We start from the raw sequence: 18,347 nt of genomic DNA on the forward strand, positions 1-18,347 counted from the left end.
TTAACAGGTAAACATATTGTTTAAAAAAAAATAGTACTTGAATGCAAGATTTAAACCTAAAGTATTTCTACACTGTGGTATAACTACTTTATCTACTTCACTGACATTTATTTAATAAGCAGGGAGTCATTAATCCAGCTTCAGTAATGAGTTTGACTGCCCGGCTCGTCTCGCGATAAGAAGCTGTTCTATCAACACACCATCCTGTCCTGCGATTTAAGTATAGCCAGTAATATTACCCGTGAAATGCTACTAACAAATTACTGGAGAAGGCATTTCCCTGAGGGCGGGACATTATGTGTACATTAAGTGAAATAAAATTAAAATAAAACAATTGGGCAGTAGCAACCGAAAAAGTGTACTTTTCCTTTCAACCAGATCGCTCTCATGGATTCTCATTGTTATTTCTTAGCATGTTTGACACATTAACATTCCCTAACAGTTGAGTAAACGGCATTCAAGTACTAGTAATGTATGTAGAATGCTATTTCAACAAAATATATCATACTTTAAATATAAGTGATGCATACATGCCTAATGTTGCAGCTTACAAAGGAAGATTTCAAATATGTTATGTCTGGGTAAAAATACACAATTATTTATCAATTAATAACATTTTTTGGTAACACTTTATTTTGATAGTCCATAGTTAACACTCTATAAGTCATCAGTTGACATTTAGTAGCATGTCAACAGTGCATCAGTTGACAAGTGTCAGTTGACATTCAACAGCACCGTTCAAACTGACAAGTAACTAACCATTAGTTGACGATCAACAGATAAGCAACTAAAGTTCAGTTGACTATTACATTAAGCATTAGTTGATGATCAACAGATAAGCAACTAAAGTTTAGTTGACTATTACATTAAGCATTAGTTGACGATCAACAGATAAGCAACTAAAGTTCAGTTGACTATTACATTAACCATTAGTTGATGATCAACAGATAAGTAACTTCAGAGTTTAGTTGACTATTACATTAACCATTAATTGATGATCAACAGATAAGTAACTTTAGAGTTTAATTGACTATTACATTAAGCATTAGTTGATGATCAACAGATAAGCAACTAAAGTTTAGTTGACTATTACATTAAGCATTAGTTGACGATCAACAGATAAGCAACTAAAGTTCAGTTGACTATTACATTAACCATTAGTTGATGATCAACAGATAAGCAACTTTAGAGTTTAGTTGACTATTACATTAAACATTAGTTGATGATCAACAGATAAGTAACTTTAGAGTTTAGTTGACTATCTGTTGATTGTCAACTAATCTAGAGTTGACTATCAGTATACTTTTAGTAGGTTCTCCACTAAGCGTTTGTAGGCATGTGTTAGGACTATCCAATTAAAGTGAAAAACAGTTGAGAACAGTAGAAAGTCTATAACCTATCAACAGAACACATACAGTCATCCACTAATTATATGCAACAGACATGGGAATAAAGAGAAATATTTTGCACAACTGATCACAAACACTGGATAACTGAAGTCAATACCAGGCTATAAAGCACAGTAGAACAAACATTATACACAGCATATCAGAGAAAGAAAGCTATTTTATTTTAATAATACACTACAAGTAAAAACACTGAACAGTTGTGAACCACATTCAATCCTACTAAAATCCTACATCTAAACGTAATTATTAACAGGTCGCAAAAATAGAATGCAAAAATAGAATACAAAAAGGCTTAACAGTTTGCCTAAAACTGCAGGGCATGGGATTGACCATACACAGCATATACTAAGATACTTAAAAGTTTTTTTTTTTTACTACTATATATCAAAAAAAAAATATATATATATATATAAAAAAGAAAATACATTATTCAACTGTTCATTTAGCGTTTCAATAGACTATATTTCACAACTGTGTATTAACATTACATTTTAAAGTTTTCTCTACAATACCAGGAATAAACCTCTGGTGGAAACAGTCAATCCCTTATATATTTTTTTTGTAGGCGTACAAACTTAAAATTAAGAATACACATCAGCTAATAAAATACCCGCTGTGAGTTAGAGAAGGAAAACTTCCCAAAAGTAGCTTCCCCCCCCACAACAACAACAACGCTCAACCCACATTCAGAATTACCTGACAGAAAAGGGGATGAGCTGTTTGTTCCTTTTCATTTCATCTATCTTTTCTGCCAGTTCACCGACTATTTTCTTCTGACAGAGTTGGGCTAATTTTAAAAGTGTGTTTTACCCTTAAACTGGTCTAGGACACTTTTATCTACCAGGAATACTTCAGCAATTGCTGCAGTGTCTTTCACAGCATTCCTGGAAACATGAGCTTTCTTAAAAGCTTTGGTCATCCTGAAGCCTCTCTGCACCAGTTTAAGGACACGCCGATATCTCCTCACCACATCTGAGATGGAAGACACTGAAAAATAAAGAATACATTAATGTCAATAAATGTTATGGCCCCCCAATAATTGTTGTGGTGTGTATTGTGTGCAGTGTCTTAGTTGCAGGGTGAGCCATAGTGTTTCTCACATATTTTCTCTTGAAAAGGGACTACAACTTGGATGAATGTGTGTGACTTCCCGTTTGTTTTAGAACATGTGTTGTATTTTATAGTAGGTACTAGGTAGTGTGCCTGTATGCGCAGTGTGCAAATCTAGTTAGATAATTTGCTATTTATTGGTAAAAAACATATTGGTGGTAAAAACTGGTGAGAACATTATTTATATTTCATTATTCATTACAGGTTCAGCTCAAACAGCCATAGTAGATGAGCATTAGAGGTGTGGACATTTCTCGATTTATAAGATGCATCGCGATGTACGATTCTGCATCGATGCAGTGACAGAACATAAATCGGGAGTTTGGTTTCATATCAGCTTAGTGAGAGTCTTACTGCGTTCTGTCATTTTATGTTGCGCTAGTTTCTCTCCTCTCCTCTGATCTCTGTTTCCCCGAGGGCAGAGCTTTACACACACCCCGTGTGTGCGGAGGTGAGAGGCGGCATTCAAACGATCTGCAGTCCACTAACTTGTTGCTCTCACTACCAATAACAGCTGCTCTGTTATGCCAAATTCACATCAGGCAGCAGCGAAGTGCAGATCGCCACAATGATGACATTTTTCTGAGGCGTGTTCATGTGTTTCAGACGAGAAGAAATTCTTTATAACATAGGTCAACGTGTCAGGACTCTGTTTACTGATTGGCTGCGGGTACTCTCTGGCTGCGCTTCGCCACTAAAAGTTTAAATATCCCCAACTTTTTGTTTGGTTGCACTTCCCCGCAGAATCAAACGTCCGCTGTGCGCTCATAGATATCGCATAGTAGAAGAACTATGAGTAAGGGAAGGTCCGTAGCTGCTAGGCAGTGTAAATGCCATCGGCTTTGTGCTGCATTCACATGATGCCGGAATAGTCTGAAAAGTTATCTCCCTGCCCATTCACCCCCCCCCAAAGCAGTCAACCTAGGGAAACACTGAGCTGCTATGTGAAAACCTTATTTTTGTAGATTACAGCACACTGCAGAATTATTTAAGTTTTGTTTTTATTAAGTTTATGTGAGGTGGCTCACACAGATACTGGTATTGAAAATAAGCTTTTATATTAAAGTCTGTACAGTCAGATCTTTGAAAGCACTTTCTAAATAAAAAAGGGAGTTCAGATTTATCTGACTGCTTGTATTAATAGATAACATTTTTTGCTATGTGCAGTAATATAGAAAATTGAGGATGCAATACATTGAGATGCATCGAGGATCGTTGGGAATTTGAATCGTTGACAGGTGAACCGTATTCAAATCGAATCGTGAGGCCAGTGAAGATTCACACCTCTAGTAAGCATGTGGTGTGTCTCTATTTTAGTTCATTCAACCTACACCCCAACCACTCCGGCACGATGAAGAGTACATTGGTGATAAGAGTGATGATGATTGGTCAATGGGATTGTATGCCCCAAACCCAGTATAAAGCACTAAGCTCACAATAATAACCTAAATACATAATACCTAAATACATTCAGCAGGTGTGTTAGTTTATTATACCTCGCTCTCCTTTTCCTTTTGACCTCTTCGCCTTTTTGTTTTCCTTCTTCCCTTTTTTGCTTCTCTTCTTGCCATTCTTCTTCTGCTTCTTTTTCTTCTTTTTCTTCTTTCCCTCATCAGAAGAGTCAGAGGTAGAGGTAGAGCTTGAGTCAGAGCTTGAGTCAGAGCTTGAGTCAGTGCTGGAATCGTTGCTGGAATCCGTGCTGGAGTCCAACCTCATGGCCTGCGGCTCCTTATCTCCAGTGGCCATTACTTCCAAGTTCCCATCTGTTGATGAATGATAAATGACAAACAGAAATAAACTTTAAGTTTAGTCCCCACAAAGGATTCGCCTAAAGGCCAGAGGAGTCTGCTTTTATCACAATATACAACATTACAGAATGACATTGGTGTGACTGAGCTTGAGCAACTGATAACCTAAGGTGGTTTGAGGTTGTACATGAAGTGCATACTAATTGATGCGGTGGAGGTTAGATTGGGTATAAAGAGACATTGCAGAAGTACAAATAATGTTCACAAAACTTTAGATGGGATGTCTTATGTTTTATATATACAAAAGGGAGTTGTGTATGAGAAAATGCATTAGTCTGCTACTTTCAAACTGCTTTGTGTAGAACGTTTCTATCACTATTAGTGTATTTCCATTAATTCCAACCAATTAGTGCTCATGTGGTCTAAGCCAATTCATCTTTAAATGGAGAGCCAATATGCTATGACAAGGCAGCAGTCAACAGCCTATACACAAGTGAAGTTAATTAAATTCCTAAAGGAATTCCTGAAAAATGACAACAATAGCTGAAATATTGTAAATATTATAGCCCAAATAAGAGACTTGAATTCCCTGGGAAATTGTATTTTCTCTGTTAAATTGTTTTTAATATTTTTGGTGAACATTTCAAGAGTTTGATTTATAATGCAAAAATACATTTGCAGTGCTCTGCCTGAATATCAATAACAAACTACAAACCCCTTTGTATAACACTGAGCAGAGACCTATAAATGTAGAAAGTACATGTCATGGGACTACGGATGAAAAATAGCCTCTTGGCTAACTCTGGCACATTTACAGTAATGTTTATCAATGTGCACTGTCCCTGATAAATAAATGAATAAATAAAAAAATAGATGGCGAGGCAGCCATTTTTGTTTGCAATTCAAAAGATGCACATAAAGCAGCAGCCAATAGGAGGCTATACAGTTTTAAATGCAATTGATAGTAGCCCAAATAGAGTGGCGAAGTCCCTCCCACTTACTTCCGGGGTATGGGACCTTATTCCGGAAAAGTTATGCATTGAAGTCAATGGGGAGAGAAAACTTATCTTTCGATCCCGTTTGAATTGTGCCATGAATTACACATATGATGTTTGTCAAACTTAAAAAATCATTTCCATGTCAAAAAAGTCACAGTTTGTCGTAAAACTGTTGAAATATAAGACTATGAAAAATACGTAACTAGAAAGACTACAAATCCCAGAGTCGCGTAAGTGATGTCACAATTGTTTACCTCCACCATTCAGATACCTAAGATCAGCGCAATATAGATATAATCTATCTATATGGCGCTGGCTAAGATAAGATAACTTTAACAAGATGCCTGTGTGCTTAGTACCAGGTTGTTATTATACCAGCAATGGGTCTTGCTCGTTCTTTTGCTTCCCGTCTGATGAAACGACCAGGAGTGGCTTGATCAAGTTAGCTACCTAGCTAGTAGCTAGCACGTTAGTTAGCATTACAGCCTTGTCATTTTTATTAGCCTTAACATGAAGTAACATGAAGTAACCCAAAATGTTAAACAGTAAGAGTAGTAGTCATATTTCGTGAACCCTTTGAATAGTACTGTCACCGGTGTGATCATTCTATAATACACCATTTAATTCCGGGGGAGAAATGCTAACGCTAACGTTAGCATCGGCGATCTTTTCTACTTCATGCTATCTGCACAAATGGTTGACATTAAACATTAAACGACCAGGCAGTTCAGAGAGAATCAAAGGAAGGCAGGCAGGCAGCTTTGCATGACATTCTTCAGGACGTGTTTCATTGTGGTGATAGTCAATCGTTTGTTGACAAGACAGTAGTGACGGCCATCTTGGTGACGTGTGTGGTTGACCAGGGGATGTAGTTCATTTAGCGTTTCACACAACAAATGTGTTACTTCACAGTTTTACGGCACATTTTTTTTTTTTTTTTGACTTGCAAAATTATCTTTTAAATTGACAAACATCATATGTGTAATTCGTGGCACAATTCAAACGGGATCGAAAGATAATCTTTCTCTCTCCATTGACTTCAATGCATAACTTTTCCGAAATAAGGTCCCATGGGGCTCAACCGGAAGGGGAGGGACTTCGCCACTCTATAGGTAAAAGCAAAGGGGCGATGATATGCTGTCAAGATACTGTCATAAAAACAAACCCATGTGCAGTGGTAGTACTTTGATGAAGTGCTCCCAAGCGCCCTGCCAGCAGTTTTCTTTCAGTGAAAAACGCTATATGGACACACGCCATTAGTGATCCTACACATTGTCCAGCTAAATATCTACATGCACTAAATGTAAAAATATAACGCCAAATCAAAAATAGTTACTTGAGAAAAAATAATATTGAAAGGCTGGCAATAATATTCAATAATAGCTGAAATACTGTTGTGGTATACTGCGCCATAATTATTTTGAAGCCACACAGGTTCTGGAGAGCCCTAATGTAAAACTTTGCTCCACCTGTACAAACCTTGCTCTTGTATAGAGTTCTTGGCCTCAAGCTGCTGCTTGAGTCTGCCATTTTCCTCCTCTAGCTCATCCACCCGAGACTGGAGCATCTCAGCCTTCTTTCTCCATACAATATGCTGCTTGACAAGCATACTACTTTCCACGTTACCAGCTGCAAAATAGGACATGACAAATTAGGAATACTGGTCAGAAGGCTAAGGCGATGATTTGGTATAAAAAACGTTTCACATGTTTCAGTACTTCTGTTCTGGAACTGCTCAGAAACCCCCTTATTGTCAATATACCTAGGAAAGCTACACATTCTCTAAATGTCTCTAGTTTGTGGTTGAACAGTTTCATGAGGCTGTGATTATCCTAGATGTCACAACATCTAATTTTATACATTGATGTCAAGTTTCAAAACATGGTCTCACTATGAAATGACTACTATGGGGACTAACATCATCACACATTAATACAACTGAGCTCATTGGATCCACAAGAGTCTCAGCTTTACAGTCTAACCCAATTAATGCAATTCCAAGACTGTATAGGGACCCCCAATATGCAGAAATATTCAAATACACCATTATGAAAAGGCGTAATTAACACATTATACTGCATGTAAAAAAACGGTTTTTTGCCCAAAACTGCATGTGATTATCATAAAGTGGGTAGGCCTATGTCTGTAAAGGAGAGACTTGTGGGTACCCATAGAACCCATTTTCAAACAGATATCTTGAAGTGAGAGGTCAAGGAAACCCTGTGGAAATTGCCATGTCAGTTTTTTCCCTCCAAAATGTAGAATGTTTTTTAGCCCCATTGCCGACAAGCTAGCATCACGTGGTTGGTACCATTGGATGCCATTAGGTCATCTACTTTCATATGATGTCATCATTACCAGCTTCAAAACCGAGCCCGGTACAGCCGCTTAAAGACAGTAAAGTCGGCCGCGATCCTGCGGGTCTCATTAAGGAGAAGATTCAAACTAAGCATGTTAGCTAGCATTCTGTTTGAGCTACCAAGGAACCTTCTATATGAACCATTAGCCCTGCTGCTCCAGTAAGGATAACTTTAGTTGTTATATTAGCTTTTTCCTAAGACCGTGTCTATGGCTATAAGTCGTTAGCTTTGCTGGTAGGTAGGGTTAACAATGTTAACCTTACCGATATGCATGTTAACTTAACATGCATATCGGTTATTTAACATGCATATCACTTAGCTAATAAAGTTAGTGGTAGTTTGTCAGGATAGTTCACATAGGCTATCTAGAGTGTGAAGTTAGCACACTAACGTCAACTACTTTGACATTTATAAACCCAACTTACCACTTTCTTGTATGGAATCGCCTCCTACTGCCTCATTAATCGCTCTCCGTGACTTTGCCCGGGTACAATGCACGGGACCCACGGCACTGCTCCCGTTGCCAGATGAGGGGCGGGTTACTGAATGCACCTGAGAAAAATGCCATTTCGATGCTGAAAATAAAAGTGAGATACCAATATTGGTTCACATGCAAGTAATAAGGACTGCTTTCTAAAAAAAGACAATGTTACCTAAGGAAGTTGACACTTACCATCTCGACGACCAAAACATCTGAAATCCAAGGGCGCACTTGTGCAGTAGACCAATCAGGCAGTAGAAGTGCTTGGTGAATATCATTTAGTCACGTGTCAACCTCTGCCAACACCATAGACTGTACATATAACGCTGGTCCCGGGAGGTGTTTATATCTAAATCAAGCGTATCCCATAAGTTCTCCAGCCAATGAAATGAAAGTGCGCCAGTTTTCAATTTTTGGGATGTCTTAGTAGATAAATTGACCAACAGTCAGTTACTAGCTCGGTCCGACGGCTGGCTAATGCTATATGGCTTCACTGGAGAGAAAACTTTTGAGAACAGTTTATGTTAAAGAAACTAAAAAATCAACTTTAAAATTAATAAAATGGTTGCAAACGATTGGCTTGTTGAAACGCAAATTGAAATGCAAAAACTGCCGCCACAAAATGAAGATGGTCTCCTCCCAGACCAAGGACCATCACATCTGGTAAGAATAAAATGCTTGCAAACTAAAGGGCCCCATATTTTGTTATGCAATCGGCTGTAGGTAGGAATAGGGCATTCTTCTGCTACATTGTTTTCTAATATTAAGTTAGCTTACCTAGAGGGCATGTTCACACAGAACCATGGATTGCTATAGGAAGGAACCAGAAGGCCCGGATAAGCAATTCACAAATTAATGTCTATGGCGGTACATTAAATTCTTGGCAGATTTTTGTTATTTTGGAACACACCTACAAGAAATATGCACAAATGTCAATGCCCTTGTCAATTAACTTCAAGTGCTGTAATACCAAATATTAACATGTGGGGATTGTATATGGACAAAATTAAGATATCAAGTGTGAGGAGGCCTCTAGGATGTACATTTTGTTCTCTCTCCCTCAGCTACCCATGGAGGCAAGATACAATTTAGACAAGTTGCCAGCTAACTAATGTTACAAGATATTTATTTCAGCGTATAGTATAGATAATGACACTGACATGAACTAGGCTTACTTGCATAAACAGCATGGTTTTTACATAAGCTGCTGTTATTTGAATTACTTATATATCCAACTTAGTGTGTATGTGTGCGTAACACACACATAGAAAATGTTCAGTTTATCATACAATTTGATGTCCTGCAATTTACAGGGAATGCCGACGTAAAAGATGTGGACGTTTGAGGAGAAGTGTTAGGACAAAGTCACTTTTCTCACAATCACACTGCAGTTTATTCGCATGGATGAAGTACATCCATAGGTAAGCAATGCAAAGGTATTATCTTATTACAGTATTTGATAGATTACAGTAGCCTATGTGTAGAGTGCATTTGAGTATATGGAGTACATTTGCACTACAGCACATGCTGTTATCATAATTTATGGTGGCATGGATGTATGGTCAATCTGAAAGAATATTACAAAAGCATATCCTGTCATATAACCTGCCTTGATTGGCCAGATATGTTACAGTAACAAAAAAACTCTCTGACTTGACTTTTGGCTCTTGCTAATTTCATCATGTTGTAAGTTGACCATATTTGTTTTTCTGCTCTTAAGTATTAATTTTTTCTGCTTTCAAGCATTAGGATTTCTTATAAATCATAAGTGTGGGCTTCTGACAGAAGAGTATGGTGGTGATTATATCTATACAACCAGATGTGACACTGTGTTGCAATGAGCATCAGTTTTAGTCAGCCCTGTACAGGATGGTTGATTGACAGGATGGCTTGTTATTGATGCTAGTTAAAAAACTAATGGCCCAAATACAATATACTCGGTATAAATTATGCTTCGTGACTTATATCTTGATCAAAGAAATGTTTTCTTCTTTGGGAAATGCACTGTCCTTATTTCATTATTTGTGTTAATCCTTGATAGATTTGCCCAGGGTTTGCATCTACGGCAAGTTGACATGCTTCAAGATGGCATTGCAAAGAGCTCAGCAACACTTTCCATGATGTCAAAGAAACTCAGAAGAATCTGTGTAAAAAGCCTGGGAAAGCACCAAAAGAAAAAGAAGCAGAAAGTCGGTGGAGTTAATGTCCTTGTCCACATTGATGAGAGCAAATTCTGCCACAAACGCAAGGTAATATAATTTAAATGTGCAATACACCTGACTAAATGTGTTACATTTTCTATAACCTAAAAGAGCTTACATCATTATGTGAATCATAATTTAGGATAGATATAGAGAGTGGGTGGGAGGGGAGAGTCATAGATAGGATATACAAAAGAAATGGCAGAAATGAATATCACTCTCCCCAAAGCTGTCAATCAGTTAATAAAAAACGTTGATGAAAAATGTGATTATGTGAAATGTGATATACTCATTTTATTGTATTTGTTTAACCTAAAGAGGGTTTATTTACGGAAGCGTAATGCATACACGTGAGAAATAAACGTTTTCTGTTTCAGGAAAGGTTCTCGTGAATAACCTTTTTTTCCTCAAGTGAATGCATTAGGCTTCTGTATCTATCTTATATATTAGTCAAATAAAACAGGAACAGGTGTTCCTAACTCAAACATTACATACATAATGAATAAATAATTAAATATTCACACAAAGCCAGAGTCAAGACTAAATTGAATTGCATTGCAGTGTCACAAGATTTGGTAATTGTTTTCAATCAATTTCAGTCAAGATTTTCTGGTTCCTAATGTGGTCATAGTGACACAAATAAAAGCACAAATTCATGAACTGTCGAGGAGAAAAAAGATAACCTTAGGGTTAGACCTTGAGAAGATTATCCATTTCCAGCAAATCATTTTGTAAGCATGTTTACTGTGTTATAAGGAATTTAAAACAGATTTAGATGAAAAGGTAATTACACCTGACTAACAATAGATTGATTAAACATAAAGTCAAGAGATTATTTTGTAATAATATTCACACTGTTTTTTTAAAAAACTTTTTTATACTGTTTTTTGGTAGTATGGAAGAGGACGCTTTGGTAACACCTGGAGAAGAAAGAGATCGTGGGTGTTTGGTATACTCGAGATCAAAGCTGCAAGCAGACGTCCCATTCTTCGCCTTGTAAAGAGAAGAAACAAGGAGACCCTTGTTCCCATCATCAAGAAGCATGTCAAGCCTCAAAGTCTTGTTGTGAGTGATGAGTGGAGAGCATATGCCAGTCTTTCCCAGGAGGGCTACAGGCATGTCAGGGTCAACCACAGCCAGAATTATGTTGATCCACAAACAGGACTACATACACAAAATATTGAGAGAGCATGGCAGACATACAAGAGGGAAGTTTGGCGTATGCGGGGGAATCGTTCTGAGAAAACCTTGAAAAAACAGCTCTCCTTCATAGAGTGGACCTACTGGTTAGCAAGAACCTATAAACATGGTGTACTTGGAAGACTTATCAAGGACATAGGGAATGGTAACCACAGATAAGTTTAGGACCTTTCTGTAGCCTAATTAGTGTTGTTAACTGATCGAGCTTTACACCCTGGTAATTGGCTGGGGGTTAGACCCACACATTGGGCCCAAAGGCTCTTTGCTGACGCCCATAAACGTCCTGAACACAGCAAAATAAAATTGTATTTATAGTTATTAAACTGTACAAATCTGCAGTGCAGTGATTTTTTTTCGTTTGCCTGGTATGACTACCAGCTGGTAGATAATGTGTTTCAAACTTTATTTTTTACCATTTCACAACTGTTCAGTTTTTTTTACTTGTAGTATATTCTTAAAGGGCCCATGTCATGGCCATTTCCACTGATCATAATTACATTGTTGAGCTATACTAAAATAGATTTATACTGTGCAATTTTCCAAACTCACATTGGTTTCGCATACAGCATCTCTGTCAAGCATGTGTATTCAGCAGTATTCATTTTCTCCACTAAACGACTCGTTGGAGCTCTTGCCCCCCCCTCCCTGTGAGCCTAGTGTGCTCCGATTGGTCAGCTCGGCCACTCGTTCTGATTAGTCAACCACCAGAGAGGCTGCGCCCATGTCTAACAGTGCTTTTCCCGGCTGCTCTCAGCGTAACATCAGTCTTATCATGGCGTCGGCACAGCCGTATATTTTATATACATATATATTTTTAACTGTTGTTATAGAAGAGTGTGACGGCCCCAGGGCCTTTGTCTTACGATGGGGTGGAGCTGAAGAGGCTAATCAGCACGATCACGGACACCTCCGGACACTACGGCCCCAGTCTCTCTCCAAAGCGGCTGCAGGAAGACTAACTCTGCGATCCTCTCAACCACCTATCTCTGCATTTATCACAATAAATGTGCCGTGGTTTTGTAAACTCGTGTATGTCTCCTTGTCTTTGTGGCCTACGAGCCGCTCATAACAAAGAGTAAGTTATTTTTACCCGTTATAAACTACTACTGTTTGATGAGAAATCAAATCATGGTTTGCTATATATGAATTCAGGGAAGAAAGGATAGGCCTACTAAGTATTTCCATTAAACTTTATTTTTAGAAATGTACAAAATGAACATAAATATACATATATACACGGTATATCATCCATTCCTCCTCCTTGCATCTTGCCTGCGCACCGACTGTGCGGTGCCTTTTAGCACGACGCCTCAGTAGTAGTAGAAGTGCCTTTTAGCACGTCATGGATTGTCCGCCAGGATCTGGCTGGACGAAATCAAATGCAAATCACAAAATATTAGAGAAACTTAGTTGTTTTAGATTCGTTAGTAGTAGTTGTGTAATGAACAGCTTGCCTGCTAATATGCTAACCTAGCTTTGTTTACCTTGGTAGCTAACACGATATGAACGTTAGCTTGGAGGAAAGGCAACTATAATGCAGTGTAATAAAACTACTATGAACAAAAGCTAGTGGTTCATATTAGGCTAGCAATAACGTGTTTATAATTGCAATCGTATACGGGTATTCTGCTACCATACAATGTAACTTGCATGAATACATTGTTTTGCGCTAGCATACAGCTAGCCTCGTTAGCTACATGCAGTATATGTACGGTCACAATGTACGGTAAATCACAGTACAGTATACTGTATGAGTATTCCGTGTGTGTGACTGCAGACATTCTCCTGCCATGACAACATGTAAGGCCATCTGCTGACATTGTAGTTGATATATTTAAACGCTAGCAACGTAGCATCACAAAAATGTTTTTCTGACCGAAACTAGCTCTAGCTCCGTGTGTTAGATCGCTACGCCAGCTATAATGTAATTACGTTTCGCGACTGACCGGCAAATCACCCGGAGTATACTGTCAATAGGTATTTTGTGTGTGAATGCAGACATTCTCCTGCTATGAGATACATGTATGCAAGGCCATCTGCTGATATTAGAGTTGATATATGGAAACTCTAGCAACTTAGTTAGCACTGTGTCAATGGCTTAGCAGTCCAACACAGTTTACACATTTAAACAGTCTTGTTTGATAAATACACAAATAACAATGCAAACTTACAGGTTGTATACCCAGATCTTCCCCTGCTCCAAACGGTCCAAACAAGCTGTGCATATCCGGCCTCAAACTGGGCAATGTTTTGGAAGCTTTCGTCTGTGAAATGCCGGTTCTTCGAACCTCTGGAGGAGGAACACGCCGCTGCTGGTGTGGCCATAGCTCTTCGGGATTGGTCCATTTCGTTCCGGGTACCGCATGACATCAGGCGGTACCCGGAAGAATCAAATGGGCAGTGACGTATCTCCAACGAGGCGTTTTGGGGAGGTATTTTCTGTGTTAGAGTTTTACTCGCTACAGGGTGTACTTTGAGGGTTTTGACTCTGCACACCGTTTACATGCATAAAAACCTTCATAACACACAAGGGGACGGGTAATAACCGGAAAAGCATGACATGGGAGCTTTAAAACAAAAAAGCTTTCTTTCTCTGATATGCTGTGTATGGTCAATCCCAAAGTGAGAAAAACTACCATGCCCTGCAGTTTTAGGCAAACTGTTAAGCCTTTTTGTATTCTATTTTTGCATTCTATTTTTGCGACCTGTTAATAATTACGTTTAGATGTAGGATTTTAGTAGGATTGAATGTGGTTCACAACTGTTCAGTGTTTTTACTTGTAGTGTATTATTAAAATAAAATAGCTTTCTTTCTCTGATATGCTGTGTATAATGTTTGTTCTACTGTGCTTTATAGCCTGGTATTGACTTCAGTTATCCAGTGTTTGTGATCAGTTGTGCAAAAGATTTCGCTTTATTCCCATGTCTGTTGCATATAATTAGTGGATGACTGTATGTGTTCTGTTGATAGGTTATAGACTTTCTATTGTTCTCAACTGTTTTTCACTTTAATTGGATAGTCCTAACACATGCCTACAAACGCTTAGTGGAGAACCTACTAAAAGTATACTGATAGTCAACTCTAGATTAGTTGACAATCAACAGATAGTCAACTAAACTCTAAAGTTACTTATCTGTTGATCATCAACTAATGCTTAATGTAATAGTCAACTAAACTCTAAAGTTACTTATCTGTTGATCATCAACTAATGGTTAATGTAATCTTTAGTTGACATCTTGACTCTCAACAGATTATCAACAGATAGTCGACATGACCCTGTTGACTTTCAACTGACAGATAGATTTTGAGTAGTTGATTGTCAATTTTGAAGATGTTGACAGAATCTACAGATAGTAACGTTGAATATCGGTTAATAACCTGTTGCAAAAAACATGTTGACAGTCAACAGACACTTTTTGTACAATCTATAAATCAACCTTGAGATGTACCTTATATTCTACTGGCAGTTAGTTGAATGCATGTTACTTGTCTGTTGAAACAGTGTTGTTGAATGTCTGTTGAATATCAACTGATGACTTATAGAGTGTTAACTATGGACTATCAAAATAAAGTGTTACCCATTTTTTAATTAATAATCTGATTAATAAGAAATGGAAATATTCAAGTTGATTTCAAATTGCACAAATCTGGCTTCATATGATTAAAAGCAACGCAGTCCCCGGCCCGTTGTTGTTGTGAGATGAGCTCCGTTGGGGAGAAAATCAGCGACGTAAACTGTGACGTCATGACGCAGCAGCGACAGCACCAGTCGGGCTCTGAGCGGTGTGAAAAGAGCCGGAGCTAAACCGAAGTACCGGTTCTGAACCTGAAAAGCTCTAGCACGGAGCTTGAACCGGAGTTCACACCAACGGTGTTTCGGGGCCGGTTCGGTGCTGGTGCTTGAAAAGCACCGGGTTTTCCTGTTCACACCGCAGCGGAGCAGCCTCTAAGCTCCGGAATCCGGTTCGTTTCGAGCACCAAAAAGTTGTCCGTCTAGAAGCAAGAACCGCATACGTCACGCTTACGTCGGAGGGGGGCGAGATTAACCTGAGCTAACAGTTAAGGCGAGTACGGCAAATAAAAGTTGTAACAAGCAGTAGTGCTGAGCAAAGTGACTAGAACGCAACCACACACTTGTAAAAAAAAAACACGCTTTATAAAGTCAGGCAACACTAACCAGGCTTCGTGTGATTCTGTTTATTTGTACCTTACTTTGACCATCCGTTCGCTGTCATTGATCATTGTGGAGAGCATTCAGGCAGACGTTTTGTTTGTTATTATAGCAGCTATCGGATGGAATCAATACATGGGCTGCACAGGTTGTCATGTCCGACTATCAAAAGTAGAATCATAATGAAAAATACGCCGGTAAAAAGTGCCTGTAGAAAACGGCTTAGCAAGTAGTCAGTTTAGCTTCGGTTGCTATGCTAACATCACTCATGTTATACCAGAGAAACTTTCATAACAGCGTTGTGATGCCAAACAGCGTCAATTCAGACTGACACACATTCACTTAAGGGGAACTGGGGATATGTATCAGCTGCTTGTGTGACAGTCAGACAGTGAATACTTTAGAGCCGTGTGAGCTAACCCGGAGCTAACGGGAGAATACACTCATGGAAGAGCAGCAGCACTGCAGCGGTCGGTAAATGCCGCTGAAACACATTAATAAACAATGAACCACGGCACTCTGGAGAAAAGTATAAGGTTGGAGAAGTCGTTATTTAATTTAATCTGGCTTCGTATGATTAAAAGCAACACGATCATCGACCCGTTGTTGTTGTGAGGTGAGCTCCGTTGGGGTGAAAATCAGCGACGTAAACTGTGACGTCATGACGCAGCAGCGGCAGCACCAGTCGGGCTCTGAGCGGTGTGAAAAGAGCCGGAGCTAAACCGAAGTACCGGTTCTGAACCTGAAAAGCTCTAGCACGGAGCTTGAACCGGAGTTGCGTTGGTGTGAAAGGGGTATAATTGCGCCGCATAAGCGCATAGGCATTTGAGACGCATTTGCGGCTCAGTTGAGGCTACCCCCGCAAGATGAGGCCCCCTCCGCAAGGTGAGGCCCCATGCAGTCTGCATGATCAGCCTGTAGGGAGGGACGGCCCTGCACACTGCCGTCAACAACCAACACAAAAACACCAACGCAACTTCAATTTCAAAACATGCTGTAAAGTTTATTGTCTTTCACACACATTGCAGGGGTGTAGTGCTATTTTATAGCGCACCTACTGTATGACTTGTGCATACATGCACGGTTGTGGCACGACCACCAAAACAGAAACATATGGCCATAGGCCACCATATAAAAAGTGTGCAAATGTATTTAGTATCCTATCCATGTGAACATGTTTTAGGTGGGGGGTGGACCTATAACCTCCTCTAGGAGGGTCCGGGGGCATGCTCCCCGGGGAAGATTTGTTTTAAATATTGAAGTTAAATGCATCAATCTGGTGCACTTTGAAAGCAAAATTAAGAGATCTATGTATAGCCTACATCTCTCAACACCCATATGAAACAGAACTGTAAACAGATGTACTTTTTCTTTATGGATATTTACTAATCACTCCCCTTTTAAACTGTATTCTTTGTCTACAGTATAGTATTTCATACCTGTTTTTCATTTATTCTCTTATTTTTTAATAACTATAATGATCAGTGGCGTCGCCTGGCCTTAAAGGCCCAAATGTTTTTTTTGTAGCCCTGGACAATTGTCCCTCAATAATATAATACATTAACCGTGCTTTACTTGAACCTCATCATGACACTAGAGAGGACGGCAGGATTGTAATTTCCCGTGTTCGGTGAATGCAACAGAGGCAAGACACCAGACCAATCAGAGAGTTGCACGCATTTAGTGTGATTGAGCGAGAGAGAGAGAGCGAGAGAGAGTGAGAACGTGTTGACCGGTGCCAGCAGGGGAGGACCGTGTTGTTAGCATCTGGTTAGCTAGCTGCACTAATGGACATAAGGAGCTGTTTGTTCCACAACAAGCTGGAGGAGAGTCCTTTCCTCTCAGACTGAGAGACTCAGGTGAGCTATAGGTCTCTCTGAGTGTTTAGATAGTTAACTTTAGTCTAAATTATCTCAGTGGGTCTCAAACGGTTTGGTCACAAATTATTCAAAAGATTATTTCCGAGGCACACCTTCATACGATCATTATAGTTCTAAAAAAAACAAGAGAATAAAGGAAAAACAGTTATGAAATTCTATATGACAGTAAAACAAGAATACAGTTTAAAAGGGGAGTGATTAGTAAAATATCCATAAAGAAATAGTAAATCTGTTAAAGTTCTGTTTCATATTACATATATGGGTGTTGAGAGATGTATCCATAGATCTCTTCATTTTGCTCTCAAAGTGCACCAGATTGATGCTTTTAACTTCAATATTTAAAAAAAATCTTCGTAACGTTAGCCTTTTGCTTCTGGCGATTAGATTTATGATTTGAAAATTATAAATGTAGGGCAGACATGTGGAAATTATCCGGCTGAACAAAACATGCACTTACAGGTTCGTTTTCCACAGATCTTATTTTTTTACAATATTCCAAAATTCTATGGAGAAATCCCATTGTTTTTTTGTCGATGGAACCCATGCGCAGCTTACTTCCGGGTAAATACGTCATCCCTGCCCGACTCTATAGGGTGTTTCTCAATCGTGAGTACGCTTGCTTGGTAGCACATGTCTGCCGAGCATCTTGCTTCAGAAGCGAGTCAAGAATACTTCCTGACATTTGGAAAATAAAGAGTGGAACAGGCTAGCAAGTGTGCAGGTGTGTGTCATATGAGAGGCCCCGCCTTACATCTTTCGCTACAGATTTTGGAAATTGGTCCGTGCGC

The 18,347-nt window shown here is 39.0% G+C and overlaps 1 protein-coding gene across 1 annotated transcript; it reads right to left on the reverse strand.

Annotated features, from left to right (window-relative positions):
• Positions 1-2,136: 2,136 nt before the first annotated feature.
• On the reverse strand, positions 2,137-8,164 carry LOC117470500 (coiled-coil domain-containing protein 106-like). The gene is made up of 4 exons (XM_034115297.1): positions 8,051-8,164; positions 6,745-6,894; positions 4,016-4,282; positions 2,137-2,396 (listed from the first exon to the last, which is right to left on the reverse strand). The coding sequence occupies exons 2-4, from the start codon at positions 6,872-6,874 to the stop codon at positions 2,203-2,205; spliced, it is 591 nt and encodes a 196-aa protein (XP_033971188.1). The 5' UTR covers positions 6,875-6,894; positions 8,051-8,164; the 3' UTR covers positions 2,137-2,202.
• Between the last annotated feature and the right edge of the window lie 10,183 nt (positions 8,165-18,347).

Source organism: Trematomus bernacchii, unplaced genomic scaffold (genome assembly GCF_902827165.1).
Source record: "Trematomus bernacchii unplaced genomic scaffold, fTreBer1.1, whole genome shotgun sequence".
Classification (NCBI taxonomy): Eukaryota; Metazoa; Chordata; class Actinopteri; order Perciformes; family Nototheniidae; genus Trematomus; species Trematomus bernacchii.